The 15,165-nt window shown below is 50.6% G+C and overlaps 1 protein-coding gene across 1 annotated transcript; it reads right to left on the bottom strand.

Moving 5' to 3' along the window:
- Positions 1-132: 132 nt before the first annotated feature.
- Positions 133-13,986, bottom strand: PEBP1 (phosphatidylethanolamine binding protein 1). Its single transcript, XM_021007965.2, has 4 exons — positions 13,762-13,986; positions 5,449-5,558; positions 3,958-4,058; positions 133-1,144 (listed from the first exon to the last, which is right to left on the bottom strand). Exons 1-4 carry the CDS (start codon positions 13,894-13,896, stop codon positions 927-929), a joined length of 564 nt encoding a protein of 187 aa, XP_020863624.1. The 5' UTR covers positions 13,897-13,986; the 3' UTR covers positions 133-926.
- Between the last annotated feature and the right edge of the window lie 1,179 nt (positions 13,987-15,165).

Below are 15,165 nucleotides of genomic sequence, written 5' to 3'. Positions count from 1 at the left end.
GCCTTTGTGGCTACCTGCAAAGAACTGTGAGAAGCTCCCTCCAGGTAACAGGAAGCCCTTCCACAAGGAGCACACACCCCCGGCTTGCAGCAGCACTTTGTGTGGAGAGAAAAAATAATCAGGAGGCAGCCAGGGTATTCCATTCTTTTAATTCAACAAGAAGCAAACAGCAGAAATAAACACAAATGTTGGTAAGTCAGGTCCTGCTTCTCTTACGACAAAGATTTGCAGCAGATTTAACAGCACAATGTGAGCACAGCAAACATGTCTAACCCAGAAATGAGGACTCACCCAGCCATGCACACTTCTCAACTGGGGGATGGGGAGGGAAATGGGAGTTTAGTTAAACCCACCCCTGCCTTTCCAGCTGCAAACGACACAAATGGACCCACCAAGCTGCTTCCCAATGAAATAAGAGACCAAAGGCTGGTTTAAATCCCCTTAAAATCTTTTTAAACAAGGAAGCATTGACCAAGAACCCCACTAATCTGGTTCTCTTGGAAGAGAAAACTTTCCATGAAATAGGATCTTGGACCCTCCAAAATCAGTTTCTGTCCATTAGGATCTCAGAAGAAAAGGATGTGACACCAGGGACGGGATGCACAAAGATTTAACAAAGATAGCGGAATCTCAACATTCTACCTATGTTCAGCTATCAGCATCTTTACCGATTATTTGTATTTCTCCACCAGGATGCTAGAATCAGATCATGACTTTCACTAACATCTCAATTCCCTCCCCCTCCCCCCACCAAGCCAGAAGCTGACATCACTGAAAACAAGTTCCCATGTCCTACACCCAGGGCCCCCCTCCCCCCATCAGAAGGAAAAGACTCCATGCCAGTAGGTGAGTAAGGGGGAGGGGGCATCTGCTCACACCACCCCTGAGATGCCACTGCCTGGGGAGGGGTCATGTGATCACAGGGCCTACTTCCCTGCCAGCTGCTCGTAGAGCCGGGGCACATAATCGTCCCATTCAGCCTGGTAGCACGTGCCAGCGACAGGGGGCCCGAGCTTGTACTTGCCACGGAAGGCAGCCACCTTGAATTTGCCCCGGTGGTCCCCGGAACGGTTGCTCAGGATACGTTCATCACATTTGAGTGGCCCATTCTGCTCATAAACCAGCCACACATAGCGGTGAAGACCTGGGGGAAAGGCAGAGGGCAGATATGTGGGCACAGCTGGCAGTGCCAAATAATGCCACCCATGGGGCCCGCAGACTGAGCCTATGATTTCTTCCCATCTCCCCCTTAGCAATCCTGCCTCTCCCACTTCTGGATGTGGGCGATCTAAGAGCAAGTCTGAGCTGATGAAAGGCTCGGGGAGCCCTGTTCCCACCACCCAGCCTAAGAGCAGCAGGGAGGAAGCCCTCCTGAGCTGCCAAGGGCCACTTTCTGCTCAGCCAGGATCACAGGGCCACACCCAGCTCCAACCAGCTGGATCTCATAGCACAAGGAGCTTCCAAGTTCTGCACAAAGTGGGCTGGCAGGTTTTTTAATGACAGCACAACTCCTAATTGTGAGAACGGCCCTTCTCCTGTGGATCTTTCCATAATTAAACCACCTAATTTGATAACCGCTGCAGAGAAATGAGTGGATCCCAGGGAGATGCACCCTCTCCTCTCTATCTGGCCAGCACTGCAGGGCAAGGCAAACAGGTGTCAGCAGTCACTCAGGAAGGAGCCCTTCCTGAAGCCAGTCAGGCAGCCATCTGTGATGTAGACTGGCTGCCTCCAGCAGCAATCTGCAGGCGCCCCACCCCCAGCTTTCTTCTTGTTCAGGCCCCAGGAGGGTTCTTCACCTTGGGTGTGTCCTGGAGCCCTGGGGGGGGGTCTGGGGAAGCCCAGGGACAGACCCCTTTTCAGAAACATGTTTTTAAATGAATTGAAAAAAATACACTGGATTACAAAGGATACTCATCATTCTTAAATAAGGATGTACTTTTCTATCCAAGTTCACAGATTCCCCAAAATTCCTCCAGAGACCCCAGGATGGGCTGGGGGTAAAGGGCTCTTGGACCCCAGGTTAAGCAAAATGAGATGATAAGTGAAAGCATTTAGCACAGCGCCTGGCACACGATAACTGCTTTCTAAATGTTTGCCACCGTCACTATTCCTGCCATTCTCTGGCCTTGAGCTGGCGAATATCTGATCCTCAGAGCTCTTACAGTCCAGGGTCATCTCCAATACCACGGGATTCCCTGGACACCCCCCCGCCCCCCACCTAAGCTCTTCAAACACTGGCTGCAGATGACCAGCGTTCAAATCTTGCCTCAGACACTCACTGCCTGTGTGACCTTGGGTGAAGAACCCAAGAGGAAACATCAGCACCTTCAGCAGCAGCTGAAAAGCAGAGGTCACGGGTGGAGAAACAGTGGGAGCAAGGCTCTGGCTTCCATGAAGTCAGTCCATCAGTGGCCAGCCCCCCCCAGCTGCTCCACAGGCCCCCCCACCCCCACCCTGCTCACCATCCCACCCTGCCTGAGCCTGGGTACCTGCTCCACACACAGACAAACCGATGTGGTGCCAGATAAGAGCAGCCACGCCTGGCAGCAGAGGACTCAGAGCCAGGGCCTTCAAAGGGAGAGGGATGTGGGTGGGGAAAGGGGGAGACAGCTCTCATCATCAAGGATGACTGAAGCAGTGGGGAAAACCTGACATTCTTTAGCCAGAGGATGAGGGGTCAAGTTTCAGCTTCATGACTTAACACCGTCCCTCTGTGACTCTGAGCTGGTCACTTCCTAACAGGTGTGCTATGACGACCCCATTTCATGTAAATCTTATCTCCATTTTACAAACGAGGAGACTGAGGCACAGAGAAGGTGACCTGCCCAGGGTCACACAGCCAGGAAGCATCTCTGGGCTAGCTTCATCAAGTATGACAGGAGGGAGGGGGTTGAACCTGCAGGCAAAGCCAGGCCTGGAGGTGGGTGGGGTAGGGAATGGCAGGGTGCAGGGAGACACCCAGTCTGGCACACACACGCGCGCGCGCACACACGCACGCGCGCACACACACACACAGGCAGCACTGTCTAGTTATCTGGCATGTCCGTCAATGTGCTACAGGGCATTCCTCAAGGGCAGGAACTTTCATTTCTGTCTCGGCCTCCCCATTACTCCACACGGTGTGTGGCACAAAGTGGGCGCTTCATGAAGGCTTGCTGAATGACAGGTTTGAACCCTGGTCTTCTGATCCTCCTTCCTTAGTACCAGGCTGCAAGGGCACAAGGAATGCCACGTGAGGAGCCCCCCACGGGCTCTGAGCCCTCTGCCGCCAGGCGTGGCTGCTCTCATCTGGCACCACGTCGGTTTGTCCGTGTGTGGAGGTCTGCAGGCAGAGGCCAGAAGCCAGGGCTTCCTGAGAGGCCCCTTAGGGAAGGGATGCTGCTTGGGCAGGAGGGACATGGGTGAGCCCCAAGACACTGCCAGGAGCCAAGGACAGCTTCTTCTAAGACTTCCTTGCACAGAACTGCCAGTGTGTAAAGTCCCTCCAGTAATGATACACAGCTCATCTACAACTCTGAGCCAACTCCTCCAGAGCCAATCTCGCTCTGACATCCCCTGTTCTGAGGCCCCTCCCAGCTCTGACATCCCCTGTTCTGGGGCCCCTCCCAGCTCTGACACCCCTGTTCTGGGGCCCCTCCCTGCTCTGACATCCCCTGTTCTGAGGCCCCTCCCAGCTCTGACATCCCCTGTTCTGAGGCCCCTCCCAGCTCTGACATCCGATGTTCTCAGGCCCCTCCCAGCTCTGACATCCCCTGTCCTGAGGCTCCTCCCAGCCCTGACATCCCCTGTTCTGGGGCCCCTCCCAGCTCTGACATCCCCTGTTCTGAGGCCCCTCTCAGGTCATCCAGGAACCTACCATGCACTAGACTGTGCATTCAGAGCCATTTGCCAGTGGAAGCCAGACAGAGCACATGCTCAGGCCCAGAAGCAGCTCCAGACTGACTCCTGACTCACCTGTTCCCTTGGGGGGGCCAGAGCCCACGTAGTCTGAGAGGACATCTCCGCTGCTGATATCACTGCCTCTCATGTTGACCACCAGGAAGTGGTGCCACTCCCTGAGGTAAGAAAAGAAGAGTCAGAACTGGAGGACGCTCTTGTCCATGCCCCCCAAGGCCAGCTCTCCCATCCCGGCCCTCAGAAGCTGCAGACCCAGGAAAGGCTCTGCCAGGCCACGTCACTGTCTCTCATTCTCATAGCAGAAGCAGACGGGAGGAATAGAGGGAAGGTCTGAGAAGCTGGCTGGACAGGGGAGCCTGTGGACGTGGCCACTGCCAGATCAAAGCCTCAACCCATGACTGGGGTGCCTGTGAGGTTGAGGAGCGGCTTCTTCCCTGGGGGCCTTTCTGGGTCACAGGACCCTAGAGCTGGAAGGGACATGAGAGGACACCTAGTCCAACCCCCCCATCTTACAGATGACAAAGCTGAGGCCAGAGGAGTCAAAGTGACCTGCCCAAAGTCAGAAGTGAGTTTGTGACGCAGGATCTGAAGCCAGAGATGACTCTCTAGGAGCAGCACCCCCATGACCTGCAGCTGGGCCTGCGGCTGCCCAGAGGAGCCGTGGCAGGAGGCCGGCCCTGCAGGGGCCCGCCAGGAAAGGCTGACCCACCCTTCCCTCAGCCAGTCCTCTCTAAGCCGGCTGAGGGTGTGGAATGAGATTCTGGACACGGTCACAGGAGGACTGCTCATGCTGGACTCGCCTTCCTTGTTAGCAGGGCTTTCTGGCCTCCTTTTGTTTTCCCAATGGGAAGGATTTGGGGTGAAGGGAGAGGGAGCAGAAGGAAACAGGACAAGGAAAGACAGTTCAAAAGGTAACATGGTGATTATTATATGTTTTTCAAAAAGAAAATGGAGCAACAAAAATAGGTCAATTTGTGTGCAAAAAAAAATTGTACCAAATTAAACGCAGTGACAGCAGTCCATGGCCTCTGAGGCCTGAGTCAGCTTTAGCTCTGGGGTCCGATGCATCCCATTCCAGTCATCACCATGGATAAGTCACTTTAATCTGAGCCTCAGCTTCCTCATCGGTAAAAGGGGTATAACAACATTTCCAAAAGCCAGTTGTGGAGAAAGCGGGTGACCAACCTTAAGACAAAGCTGTGAGCTCTACAGAACTCTTCATGTAGTTTCATCAGATCCTCCCAACAGGCCCATCAAGCAGATGAAGAAACTAAGAGACCTTAAGTGACTTGCCCACACAACCAGTAGCTGAGAGGCAGGATCTGAACCCAGGTCCTCCTGACTCCAAGCCCAGTGTTCCCTGCATCTCTGGGGTGACTGATGACGTGCTAGAGCATCGCCACCACCTTGTTTCTAAGGGCTGCTTGGACAAGGCCATCCTGTGCTCAAAGTCAAGCTACTCCCTGGGGCTCGTGGGGCCTGGCACCATTCCAAGGACAGCCAAGAGCTACAGCTGGGAGCAGCGGTCACCACCAGCCTCCGACTCACCGGAATTTGGGGTCCTTCCTGCTGGGAGCATCTGGGTCTGTGAGGACCAGAGTGTAGAGCTTCGAGGGGTCACAGCCCTGCCATCCAATGCTGACCGGACGGCCCTTCACCTGCAGGGAAATGACCAGTCGTCGGCCGTCAGGCGGCAGGGGCGGGGGGAGGAGACAAACCAACAGAGCCCCTCATGTACGTTCTCGGAGCTGAGCTCTGGCAGGGGATCATCAAAGACAATGATCTCCCACGTGTGAACCATGACAGCAGGGCACGTCCCCAGCTAAGGTCAGGCAGCCCTCTAACCTCCAGGACGGCCTGTTCTCTGGGCCCTCCCCAGCAGCAGGCAATGCTACTTCACCAAAGAGCATGCACAACATCAGACTCTTTGCAGAGGGCAGGAAATCTGGAGAGGCCTCTCCTTTGCCTGGCTTTTCCCTCGCCTGCTCCCATCGACAGAATGGAAGCTCCTTGAGGGCAGGGCTGTTTCATTAACCTTTGCATCCTCAGCACCTAGCAGGTGCTTAACAAATGCCTGCTGACAGCAGCTCATACTTCAAGGGCATTTTCAGGTTGAAGAGGACACCCCACAAGGCAGGGGAATATCAGTATTTGGGCCATTTTACAGAGAAGGAAACTGAGGCGCAGAGAAGTTAATGACACATGCAGGATCACAGTGCTCATAAACATCCAGCCTAGACTCCAGCTGTGGACCCTGACAGTGTGGTCTGGACCACAAGGTCCACCCTGAAGTTCGTAAATGGGAGAGAATGGGGCGATTGGCACAGATGGCCCCAGAGGTCCCTTCCAAGCCCAGGCCCGGGAGCTTATGAGAATAATGGTAACCAGCTACCCCTATCACACTTTACAATTTATAATGTACTTTTCTTCACAATAGCCCTATGAAGTTGGGCATCCGGCCCAGCTTCATCTTCACCCTTAAAACTGGGTGGCAAGAATGGTGTGGCGGCAAAGTCACAGACTTGAAATCAGAAGTGCTGAGTTCAACTTGTATGATCCTGGGCAAGTCACTTAACCTGTCTGCCTCGGCTTCCTCATCTGTAAAATGGGGATTGTAAAGAGCCCCCGCCTCCTAAGGCCATTGTGAGAATCTTATTGTATAACACGTGATAAGCTTTGCAAAACTAAAGCACTATATAAACACTAGCCATTCTCACCCATTTTACAGAGGGCACAACTCCACTTTAGGCAAAGGGACTTGTCCAAAGTTACACCAATTGAGTGAGAGAGCTGGAAATTAAGCCCAGACTGATGCCGAGGCCTATGACATACCGCCCTCAGCCTACAGTAACAAAGGGTCGCGCTGCTCCCTGCTCTCCAGTGCCCAAGAACCAGGGCACCGCCTCAGTGCCCTCTAAGGTTTAGGCCCTGGTTTTCTCTATCCACTCACTCTGTTATGCAGCAGGAGACAGAACATCACTGCCGCTGCTGAAACACAGGTGCCAGGGACCTTATCCCCACCCCCACCTGACAAAAGGACTTCTTCCCCGTTCCAGAAGCAGCCAGACGCTGCCGGCAAGAAGGGGCCTGAAGGGGCCTGAAAGGTCGTGGATTTGTGTTTTCTCTCTTTCTCAGCAGGAGAGGGAAGGAGGGGAGGCTGCAAAACTGATTCAAGCTGTTCAGCAGAATATTTATTAAAACTGCTGCCAAAAGATGTCCCAAGCAGCAACTTTTGCCTCAGCCACTGCAAAGACGTGGAATCTCATGACGTGGGTTGGAATCCAGGTGCTCCAATTTACTGGGGTGACCTTGGGCAAACCCCTTACCTCCATGAGACCTCAGTCTCCTTACGTGTATGGAAAGGGGGGGGCAAGGAGGCCCCGAGCTGAGGGGCCTTCCAGCTCTGAATCCTATGATTCAGACCCAGCTTAACTACTTCTGGAAAAGATATCTCGTGCTGGTCTCCATTCACTTGCTCAGTGACAGCAAGTCACCAGGGGCAGGGAATTCAAAAGCATAAACTCTGCTTTTTAAAGGGATATATATGAATCTATCTATATCTATGCCTATGTATATCCATCTATCTATCTATATACTTATACACACACACACACACACACACACACACAGGTTTAAAATTGGGGTCAAACCCTTCCAGGGAACAAGGGAACTGCGGAGAAAAGTCAGCAAGTCAATAAACATTTATTCAGCCTTACAATGTGCCAGGCACTATGCTAAGTGCTGGTGCCTATGGCTCTGCGTCCTCGACTCAATCAGGGATCAACCAATAAGCTTTTATTACAGGCACTGAACAGTAAGTCAATAGACATTTATTAAGTACTGGGTATACGAACACATAAAAGAAAGTTCCTGCCCTCGAGAGCTTACAATCTAATAAAGGAGTCAACATATAGACTACTGTGTACACACACACACACACACACACACACACACACGAATGGAAATAACCGAAGGAGAAAAGGTACTACAATTAAGGAGGACTTCCAAGTCTCGTGAAGAAGTTGTTGGAATAGACGTTTCCTGATTCCCACAACCTCTCAAGCCTCCAAAACAGAAATTATGCACCAAAGATAAAGCAACTTCAGCTGTTTCAATGGTTTAGGATAAAATGAACTGACACTCACTCACCCTGAGCCCACTCAGCCCCCTCCCTATCTTCCTAAGGACATAAGGCTGCACCCAAGGACTCATGTGTTTGGGGCTTGGAAGAAAAGCCAAACCCACACCCCATCCCCCTCCCCCTCTCCAGTGTCACGGCTGCTCAGGTAGCTACAAACAGCCAGTGCAGCAAGCGGCCGCCCTTCAGGGCCAAACGCCTGATGGGGACCACGACCCTACGGCACCAATGCTGGTGCCAGGGTGGCCAACCCCACAGCACCAGCGCGGTCGCTCTCTGAACTAAACAGAGAGAGGAGGACAGGAGACTGTCTCATGAAAGGGGCAACTGGCACTCTCCTAAGCCTGAGGGACCAGTTCTGACCACCTATGGGGCACTCGGGGTAGAGCTCTACACTAGCGAGCCATGAATGACCCAGCATGGGAGCTTTAAGGGCCAGCCCCTAAGAAAACCACCATCAGAGGGGACAGAAATCAGAATCAAAAAGTAAACTGAGGAAAACGGGGCGAGGGGGCTGAAATTACCAAAGATCTAAGGAAGAAAAAAATTCAAGGACTTTGAACATAAACAGAGAAATCAATAGGGAAAACATTAACAGAAGGAAATATAGCCTCCAGATCTAGTCAAAGAATTCAGGCAGCTATGAACAAATATTGTAAAACAAAGGGAAATGATGCAATACTTAATGAGCCAAAGGACCTTGTGAACGAAAGGAAAACATGGAACCACACGTGGTCCGAGTGGTTCCAAAGAGAAATGAGAAATATGAGAACAGAGCTCACGCCCTGCAAAGCAAAAATAAGGAGGTCTGCAAAGTCAAACCTCACCAAAGAAACGGGAGAAAAAACCACAGGTTGGGAATGCAAATACAAAGACATGAAGGACAACCTAGAACGAGAAAAGCAAAAGTAGGAGAACATTAAAAGAACACATATTCACTGTGCAAACAAAACACATCATCTCAAAGACAGGACACAAAGAGGCCTCCCAAAAGAACACGACAGGACAAAAAAACCTTCACACTATAAGGCAAGAAATGATACAAGAGGACTGCCCAGAACTTCTAAACAGACAAAAGGAAGAATCAGCTGAAAGAATTCACAGATCACCTCCAGAAGCAAAAAAAAAAACCCAGGCTGCAAACGGCAAGACCTATGGTGGTTAAATGTAACAATGCAGCTCAGAAACAAACTGAATACACGATCAAGAGACCTTCAAATACAAAGGAAAGGAATTGTGAGCCACGCAGACTCTCATGCACCCGCCAGAAAACGTAGGAGGGAATGGAATCATGTGTTCCCAACTGCAATGGGAGGTCAGGATGCAACTCAGAGTGACCTACCCTGCAAATTTTAGCTTAACCAAAAATGGGAAAAAAAAAAAGGACATTCAGTAATGAGGCATTGGAAACTTTTTTCTGAAGAAAACCAAAACCGAAGAGATCATCTGCTTCTCAGTCACCCCAAGTAACACAAATGCATGAGTGAGTGACTGAATGCAGCAGCCAAGGGCAGCAGCAGAGTGAGAGCAGAGACCTGCGAGAAGCCTCCTTCCAATGTACACAAGGAGACTGTGCCCACGGAAGTTGGGGGGGGCAGCAATGAAGAGCAGGGGGGGGGGGGGGGGGGGGGAGAATCACAGACAGTCTGGCAACACCCCGCAGAGAGGCAAATCAATGACCATAATGTAATACAGCATATTGGCAGGGCACCTGAAAAGGGGGGGGGGAGACAGAGGAATGCGTTTGTGCTGACGACAAGCAATGAGGGGGAGAGGACTCCTGAGGTCTCAGAAACAGACTGCAAAAAGGGGGAGGCAGGGGGAACAAGGCCTTGCTTTGGTTGTGGGATGGGGTTCCACTGACAAACGCCCCTAAAGAGACAGTCTGTGAAAGGAGATGCGGACCTTGCACTGGGTGCAGCCTGGGGAGATCTGGTTCTTGAAAAATCTATGCAGACTATCTCTGGGAGGGGGAAGCTGGGACCCTTGGGGACAGCTGGCACCTGGAGGGGCAGGAAAGCATAAACACAGGAGATTTCCAGGCAGATGGAGGGAAAAGGTCAAGAAGAGAAGCCACAGATCAGTGGTGGGCCACACATTCAGAAAAGTGGTGAGGGAGGGGCCCTACCACGGGCAGTGTCCTCTCTGACACCTGCAATTTATTGGTGTTATTCCGAAAATGGGGCACCATGAAAAAGGGGAATCAAAAAAAAAGGGGGGAATCCTACAAGACAGGAACAGAAAGTGCCTAGAGGAGAGAGCCTGGAGTGGACATCCTGGAAGTTGTGATCCGATGAAGAATACAGAAAAAAGAGAGAGACCAGACGATGATGAGTCACGAGCCAGAGGAGAGCGTAGAGAAGCAGAAAAGGAGGGTGGATAATGAAGAGAATGAGAGAAACCCATCTTGGAAAGGGGCCCAAATACTGAAAATGTATAACGCAAGAACAGACCTAGGTGAAAGGGGGGAGAGCAAGGAGGAATCTATTTATGACTGAGCAGAAAAAAGGGGAGAAGAATTACATAACCAGATACAAGCAGGGGAGAAAAAGGAAGCAATAAGCAGAACTCCGAAGGGAAAGGGGGCAGCAAACCAGAGGAGGGGATCAAGGTCTGGGGAAGAGGGCCATTGGAAAGAGTCTTAATGCTGGTCTCTCCAGGAATTTGCTCAGTCCCGTAGGCCCTCTACCCTTCCCTGCCCTCTTAAACCTTTCTGTTAGATTTATCCAGAGCTGAGAGGGCAATATTAAAGTGTCCTGCCACTACTGGGTTACAGTCTTTTTGTAGCTCTGATGTTTCCTTAGAATATCTTTCATTATTAACACTGGTTTGTTTGCTATGGTTCCTTTCAGCATAATACAGTTTCCTTGTTTATCCCTTTTTATTTTTTGGATGTTTTTTTTCTTTATCAGATAGCATGACAGCAACTCCTTGTTTTTTCAGATTCATTTGATGCATGGTAAATTTTTTTCCCCCATCATCTGTTTTATATTGTGTATACCTTTGTTTTTTAATGTGTTTCTTTTAAGCAACAGATTGTAGGGTTTTGGTTTCTTATCCAATCAATCACTTACTCTTTCTCATTTTGTTGGACTGTGCACTCCATTCACATTTAAAGTTATGAAAGGTTTATTTTTTCCTCTCTGTCTCTAACGTTGCCTTTCCCCCAAGTTAGGATTTTCCCCCTCTTCTGCTGTAAAAACAGTATCTACCCCCCTGTATCTATCTCTAGCTCCTGTAAAAACAATATTATGTTCCTTGAATTACTTTAATCTTTTTTTTAAAGGTGGCTCCATTCCCACCGGCTCTTTTCTCCTAACCCTGATCCTCTCCTCTAGTGTGTCACCCTCTTTCCCTCTGGAGTTCTGCTTATTCTTTTTCTCTCCTGCTCTTATCTGGTTATAAAATTCTTCTCCTCTTTTTTCCTCTCAGTCAGATTAATTCCTCCTTCCTCTCCTCCTCTTCAACTAGGTCTGTTCACGGGTTTTTAAAGTTTCATTATCTGTGTCCCTTTCCAAAAAGGATTTCTCTCATTCTCTTCATTATCCATCCACTTTTTCTGTCTCCTCTACACCTTCATTCTCTGATTCATGACCCCCTATAATCACCTGGTCTCTCTCTTTTCTCCATATTCTCCATACAAACAGTCTTAACTCTTATTGTCTAAATGGGACAGCAAATACACATATTCCTCAGCACTACATGGAACTTTTATAGACCATAGTACAAAAAAATAATAATTGGTTCAGGAATCCAAAGAAAATACACGGCCTCAAATGGAGACTTTACAATGAAATCCTAAATAATGAGTGGGTCAAAGAACAAATTATATAAACAATAACTACGTAAGAGAAAATGATGATAAAACACCACACCAATATTTCTAGGATGCAACTAAAGAAGTCCTCAGGTGAAAAATATTTTCATAAACATATATCAACAAAATAGAAAAGGAGAAGACACAGGAACCGGCTATCACTGCTGATTACAGGGTTTGGTTTTGAGGCAATCAGGGTCAAGTGACTTGCCCAGGGTCACGAAGCCTGTGAGTATCTGAGTCTGAGGCTAGATTTGACCTCAGGTCCTCCTGACTCCAGGGCCAGTGCTCAAGGGGATATTTTTTATTTTATGTAATGATTCTCTTGAAGGGGGAGGAATAACTGGGATCACTTTGGTGATACAAGAAATAGAAGACATCAACAAAAACTTATTTTAAAAAAGATGGGCTGGGAAAAGCTTCCTGTATCTCAGCTTTCCTGAGACATGAAAGAAGGTCAGTGTCACATATTGGGGAGAAAGGTGTGAGAAGACAGGAAAGACAGGAGGCAGCTACAGAAGGGCTTTGAATGCCAAACAGGGCATTTTGTGCTTGCTCCTAGAGGTGACAGTCACTGGGGTTTACTAAGGGGGGTGTGACCTAATCAGACCTGTGCTTTAGGAAAATCACTTTGGTAGCTGAATGGAGGGACTTGAGGCAGGCAGACCCACCTACAGACTACTGTAATAGTCAGCGGCTAGAAAGCCAGCCTAGGAGTCAGGAAGACCCTGGTTCAAGTCTAACTTCTGACAAATACTGGCTGCAAAATGCTAACTTCTCAGGGCTCCAGGCAAAACTGTAGAAGAGGAGGGTTGGTACGCTGCCAGAGGGCACTTCCTCTACCAGTGAAATCACAGGTCTAAGTCCTCTGTGCCAGGCACTGGGCTAGGTCCTAGGGGGCAAGACAAAAGCCCCCGCAGGCAGGAGCTTCTACATTATCAGAGGGAATGTTTTCTTCTTCCTGGAGCAACAGAAGAAGACTCTCTCTCCTGCCTCGGTGGTCCCAGCTACTTTGCAGGGTTTGGTCTAGGGCCTTGCCTGGTTACCACTCCCTCCTCCTCAAAGACCCAAACCAAGCATTTATTAAGCTCCAAAGTGTGCCAGGAACCCTGTTAAGTAATGCAAAGACAAACACAAAGGACTTCTGAGCCAGACAAAAATAGAAAAATGCAAGACTGCTCCTCCCTCCCCCTCCTCTTTCCCTTGCCCCCTTTCTCAAGGCAGGATGGCCCAGCACAAAGATGCCTAAGGAGGAGTCTGAGGACCTGAGTTCAAATCCCAGGTTTGCTGCTCATTAACTTGGGTGAGTCACCCCCTAGACTTCAGTGTGCCCCAAACGCTGGGCTTGGGCCAACTCCGAGTCTTTGATCCCACCATCCTAAGCACAGTTAGGGTCCCAGTCTCACCCCCACCCCCACCCCCCAAGTGCTCCAAGGGACATTGGAATTCACTGGCCCCAAGACCCAGGAAGGGGTGAGGCTGCCCGAAAGAGGGGGGAAGCGGAGTGACCCTGGGCTGGTCCCCTCACCTGTGAAATGCCCTTGAAAGGTACCCTGCACCCCCAAGTCTCTGATCCTAAGCCCTGTGGTTTTCCCTTCCTTGACCCAGACCTCAATTACTTCTAAACGCGTCTGGTCAATTGCTGTAACTGACCAGGACAGGCCTACTGGGGGGGGGGGAGCAGCCTCAGTTTCCCCGTCTGTAAGACAAAGTAGTGAGCCCGGAGGGCAGCGCAGGCCGCACTCGCCAGCCCAGGATCCTACAGCCTCTGCAGCAGGATAACTTCCAGCCTCGGAGCTGGTACGCACCAAGGCACGGCCGCCGGCCCTTCCGTCGCTGCCCCCCCGCAGAGCTCCGGGCCTCCATCCCTCCAGCCCAGCCCAGGGCCACAAGCTGGGCCTGGTACCTGTGTGGGCGTCAGCACTTGGCCCAGCTCAAGGATCTCGCTGTCCGCGTACTTGACGCTGAGCGGGTGCTGCGGCTTCTCCTCCACCTCCCGCAGGCTCAGGGGCCCGGTCCACTGGCTCAGGTCCACCGGCATGGTGCACAGCAAGCGGCGGAGGCGGCCACAACGGAAGACAGCCAGAGCAACGGAGCACGAACGCGTCGTGTGGCGCAGGGACCTGGACAAGAGCGCGCGCCTGGCCACGCCCCCGTCCCAAGATGCCCAATCAGAAGCTGTTGCCCTCGCCTTTCTGCTCTATGATTGGCCTAGACCGCCCAGCTGTTCCCGGGGAACTCAAGGTCGAGGGCGCGCGGACCCACACCTCCACCCCAAGCTGCCCAATCAGGAGCAGGTCCCTTCGCCTTTCTGCTCTCTGATTGGTCTAGACTAACCACCCTGAGAGAACGTTGAAGCCTGAACTCAGGGCCACGCCCCCACCCTTAGCCATCCAATAAGAAGTGAGCCACCTCGCCTTTCTGCTCTCTGATTGGGCTAGACTCCCCCAAGCAGGTCAGGGCCATCTCGCCTTCCTTCCCTTCCTTTCTCCTCTTCTCCCCAGGTTTGTTGTGTACGCTTCTTGGCCCTCCTGTAGTGCAACAGTAGCCATCGTCTCCGAAACTGGGCAGTGCCTGGCATGTTTTAAAAATATATATCGGTCCCAAAGCAGGACCAGTTTGCTTTTCACCTTCGTTTGCACGCTCTGCCGCAGACATTTGCCGCCCCAGCTTGCGCCCTGGTGCAAGCTTCCCTTTGCATCTGATTTGTGCTGTTGCAATCACCCTCTACTTTCTCCCAGTTCCAGAATAATCCTTCCACTCATTTTCAGCGCGCTGCCAAAAATAAGCTTGCTTCTGTGCCGATCAGGGCATACCACTACCCTGCCCCCAAAATTTCAATGATTTACCCAGGAAAAGACAAGCCCTTTTTGCCTGATATTCAAAGTCCTCTACAATTTGGCACCTGAGGAGAACCAGGAAAATGTTGTACACAATAACAGCCACATTGTGCGATGACTAATATTGATAAGCTTAACCCTTCTCAGCAATGCAAGGATCTAAGGCCTCATGATGGAAAATGCTATCCACATCCAAAGAAAGAACTATGGAGTTTGAATGCAGATTGAAGCAAACTGTTTGCTATTTTTTTCTCTTCTGTTGAGTTTTGTTTCCTCTTTCTGGTGGTTCCTACTATGGGTTCTAATTCTTACTTACAGCATTACTAATGTGAAAATGTGTTTAATAGGAATGTATATGTAGAGCCTATATCAGATTGTTTGCAGTCTCAGGGAGGGTAGTTGGGAGGGAGGGGGAAAAAATTTTAAACTCAAAAGCACAGGGAAGTGATTGCTGATAAATCAAAATTAAT

The sequence above is a fragment of the Phascolarctos cinereus genome, unplaced genomic scaffold (assembly GCF_003287225.1).
Source record: "Phascolarctos cinereus isolate Bilbo 61053 unplaced genomic scaffold, phaCin_HiC Scaffold_4;HRSCAF=312, whole genome shotgun sequence".
Taxonomy (NCBI): Eukaryota; Metazoa; Chordata; class Mammalia; order Diprotodontia; family Phascolarctidae; genus Phascolarctos; species Phascolarctos cinereus.
The sequence above is the reverse complement of the archived record's forward strand: the minus strand, read 5'-3'. Positions and strand labels throughout refer to the sequence as shown.

What these genes read in the sequence shown, in the direction of transcription:
- PEBP1 (XM_021007965.2), bottom strand. Translation starts at nt 13,896, where the DNA reads ATGCCGGTGGACCTGAGCCAGTGGACCGGGCCCCTGAGCCTGCGGGAG. An exon ending in AAGTGCTGACGCCCACACAG is followed by an intron (nt 5,559 to 13,761) that starts GTACCAGGCCCA and finishes ATTTCCCTGCAG; the next exon opens with GTGAAGGGCCGTCCGGTCAG. An exon ending in AGGAAGGACCCCAAATTCCG is followed by an intron (nt 4,059 to 5,448) that starts GTGAGTCGGAGG and finishes TTCTTACCTCAG; the next exon opens with GGAGTGGCACCACTTCCTGG.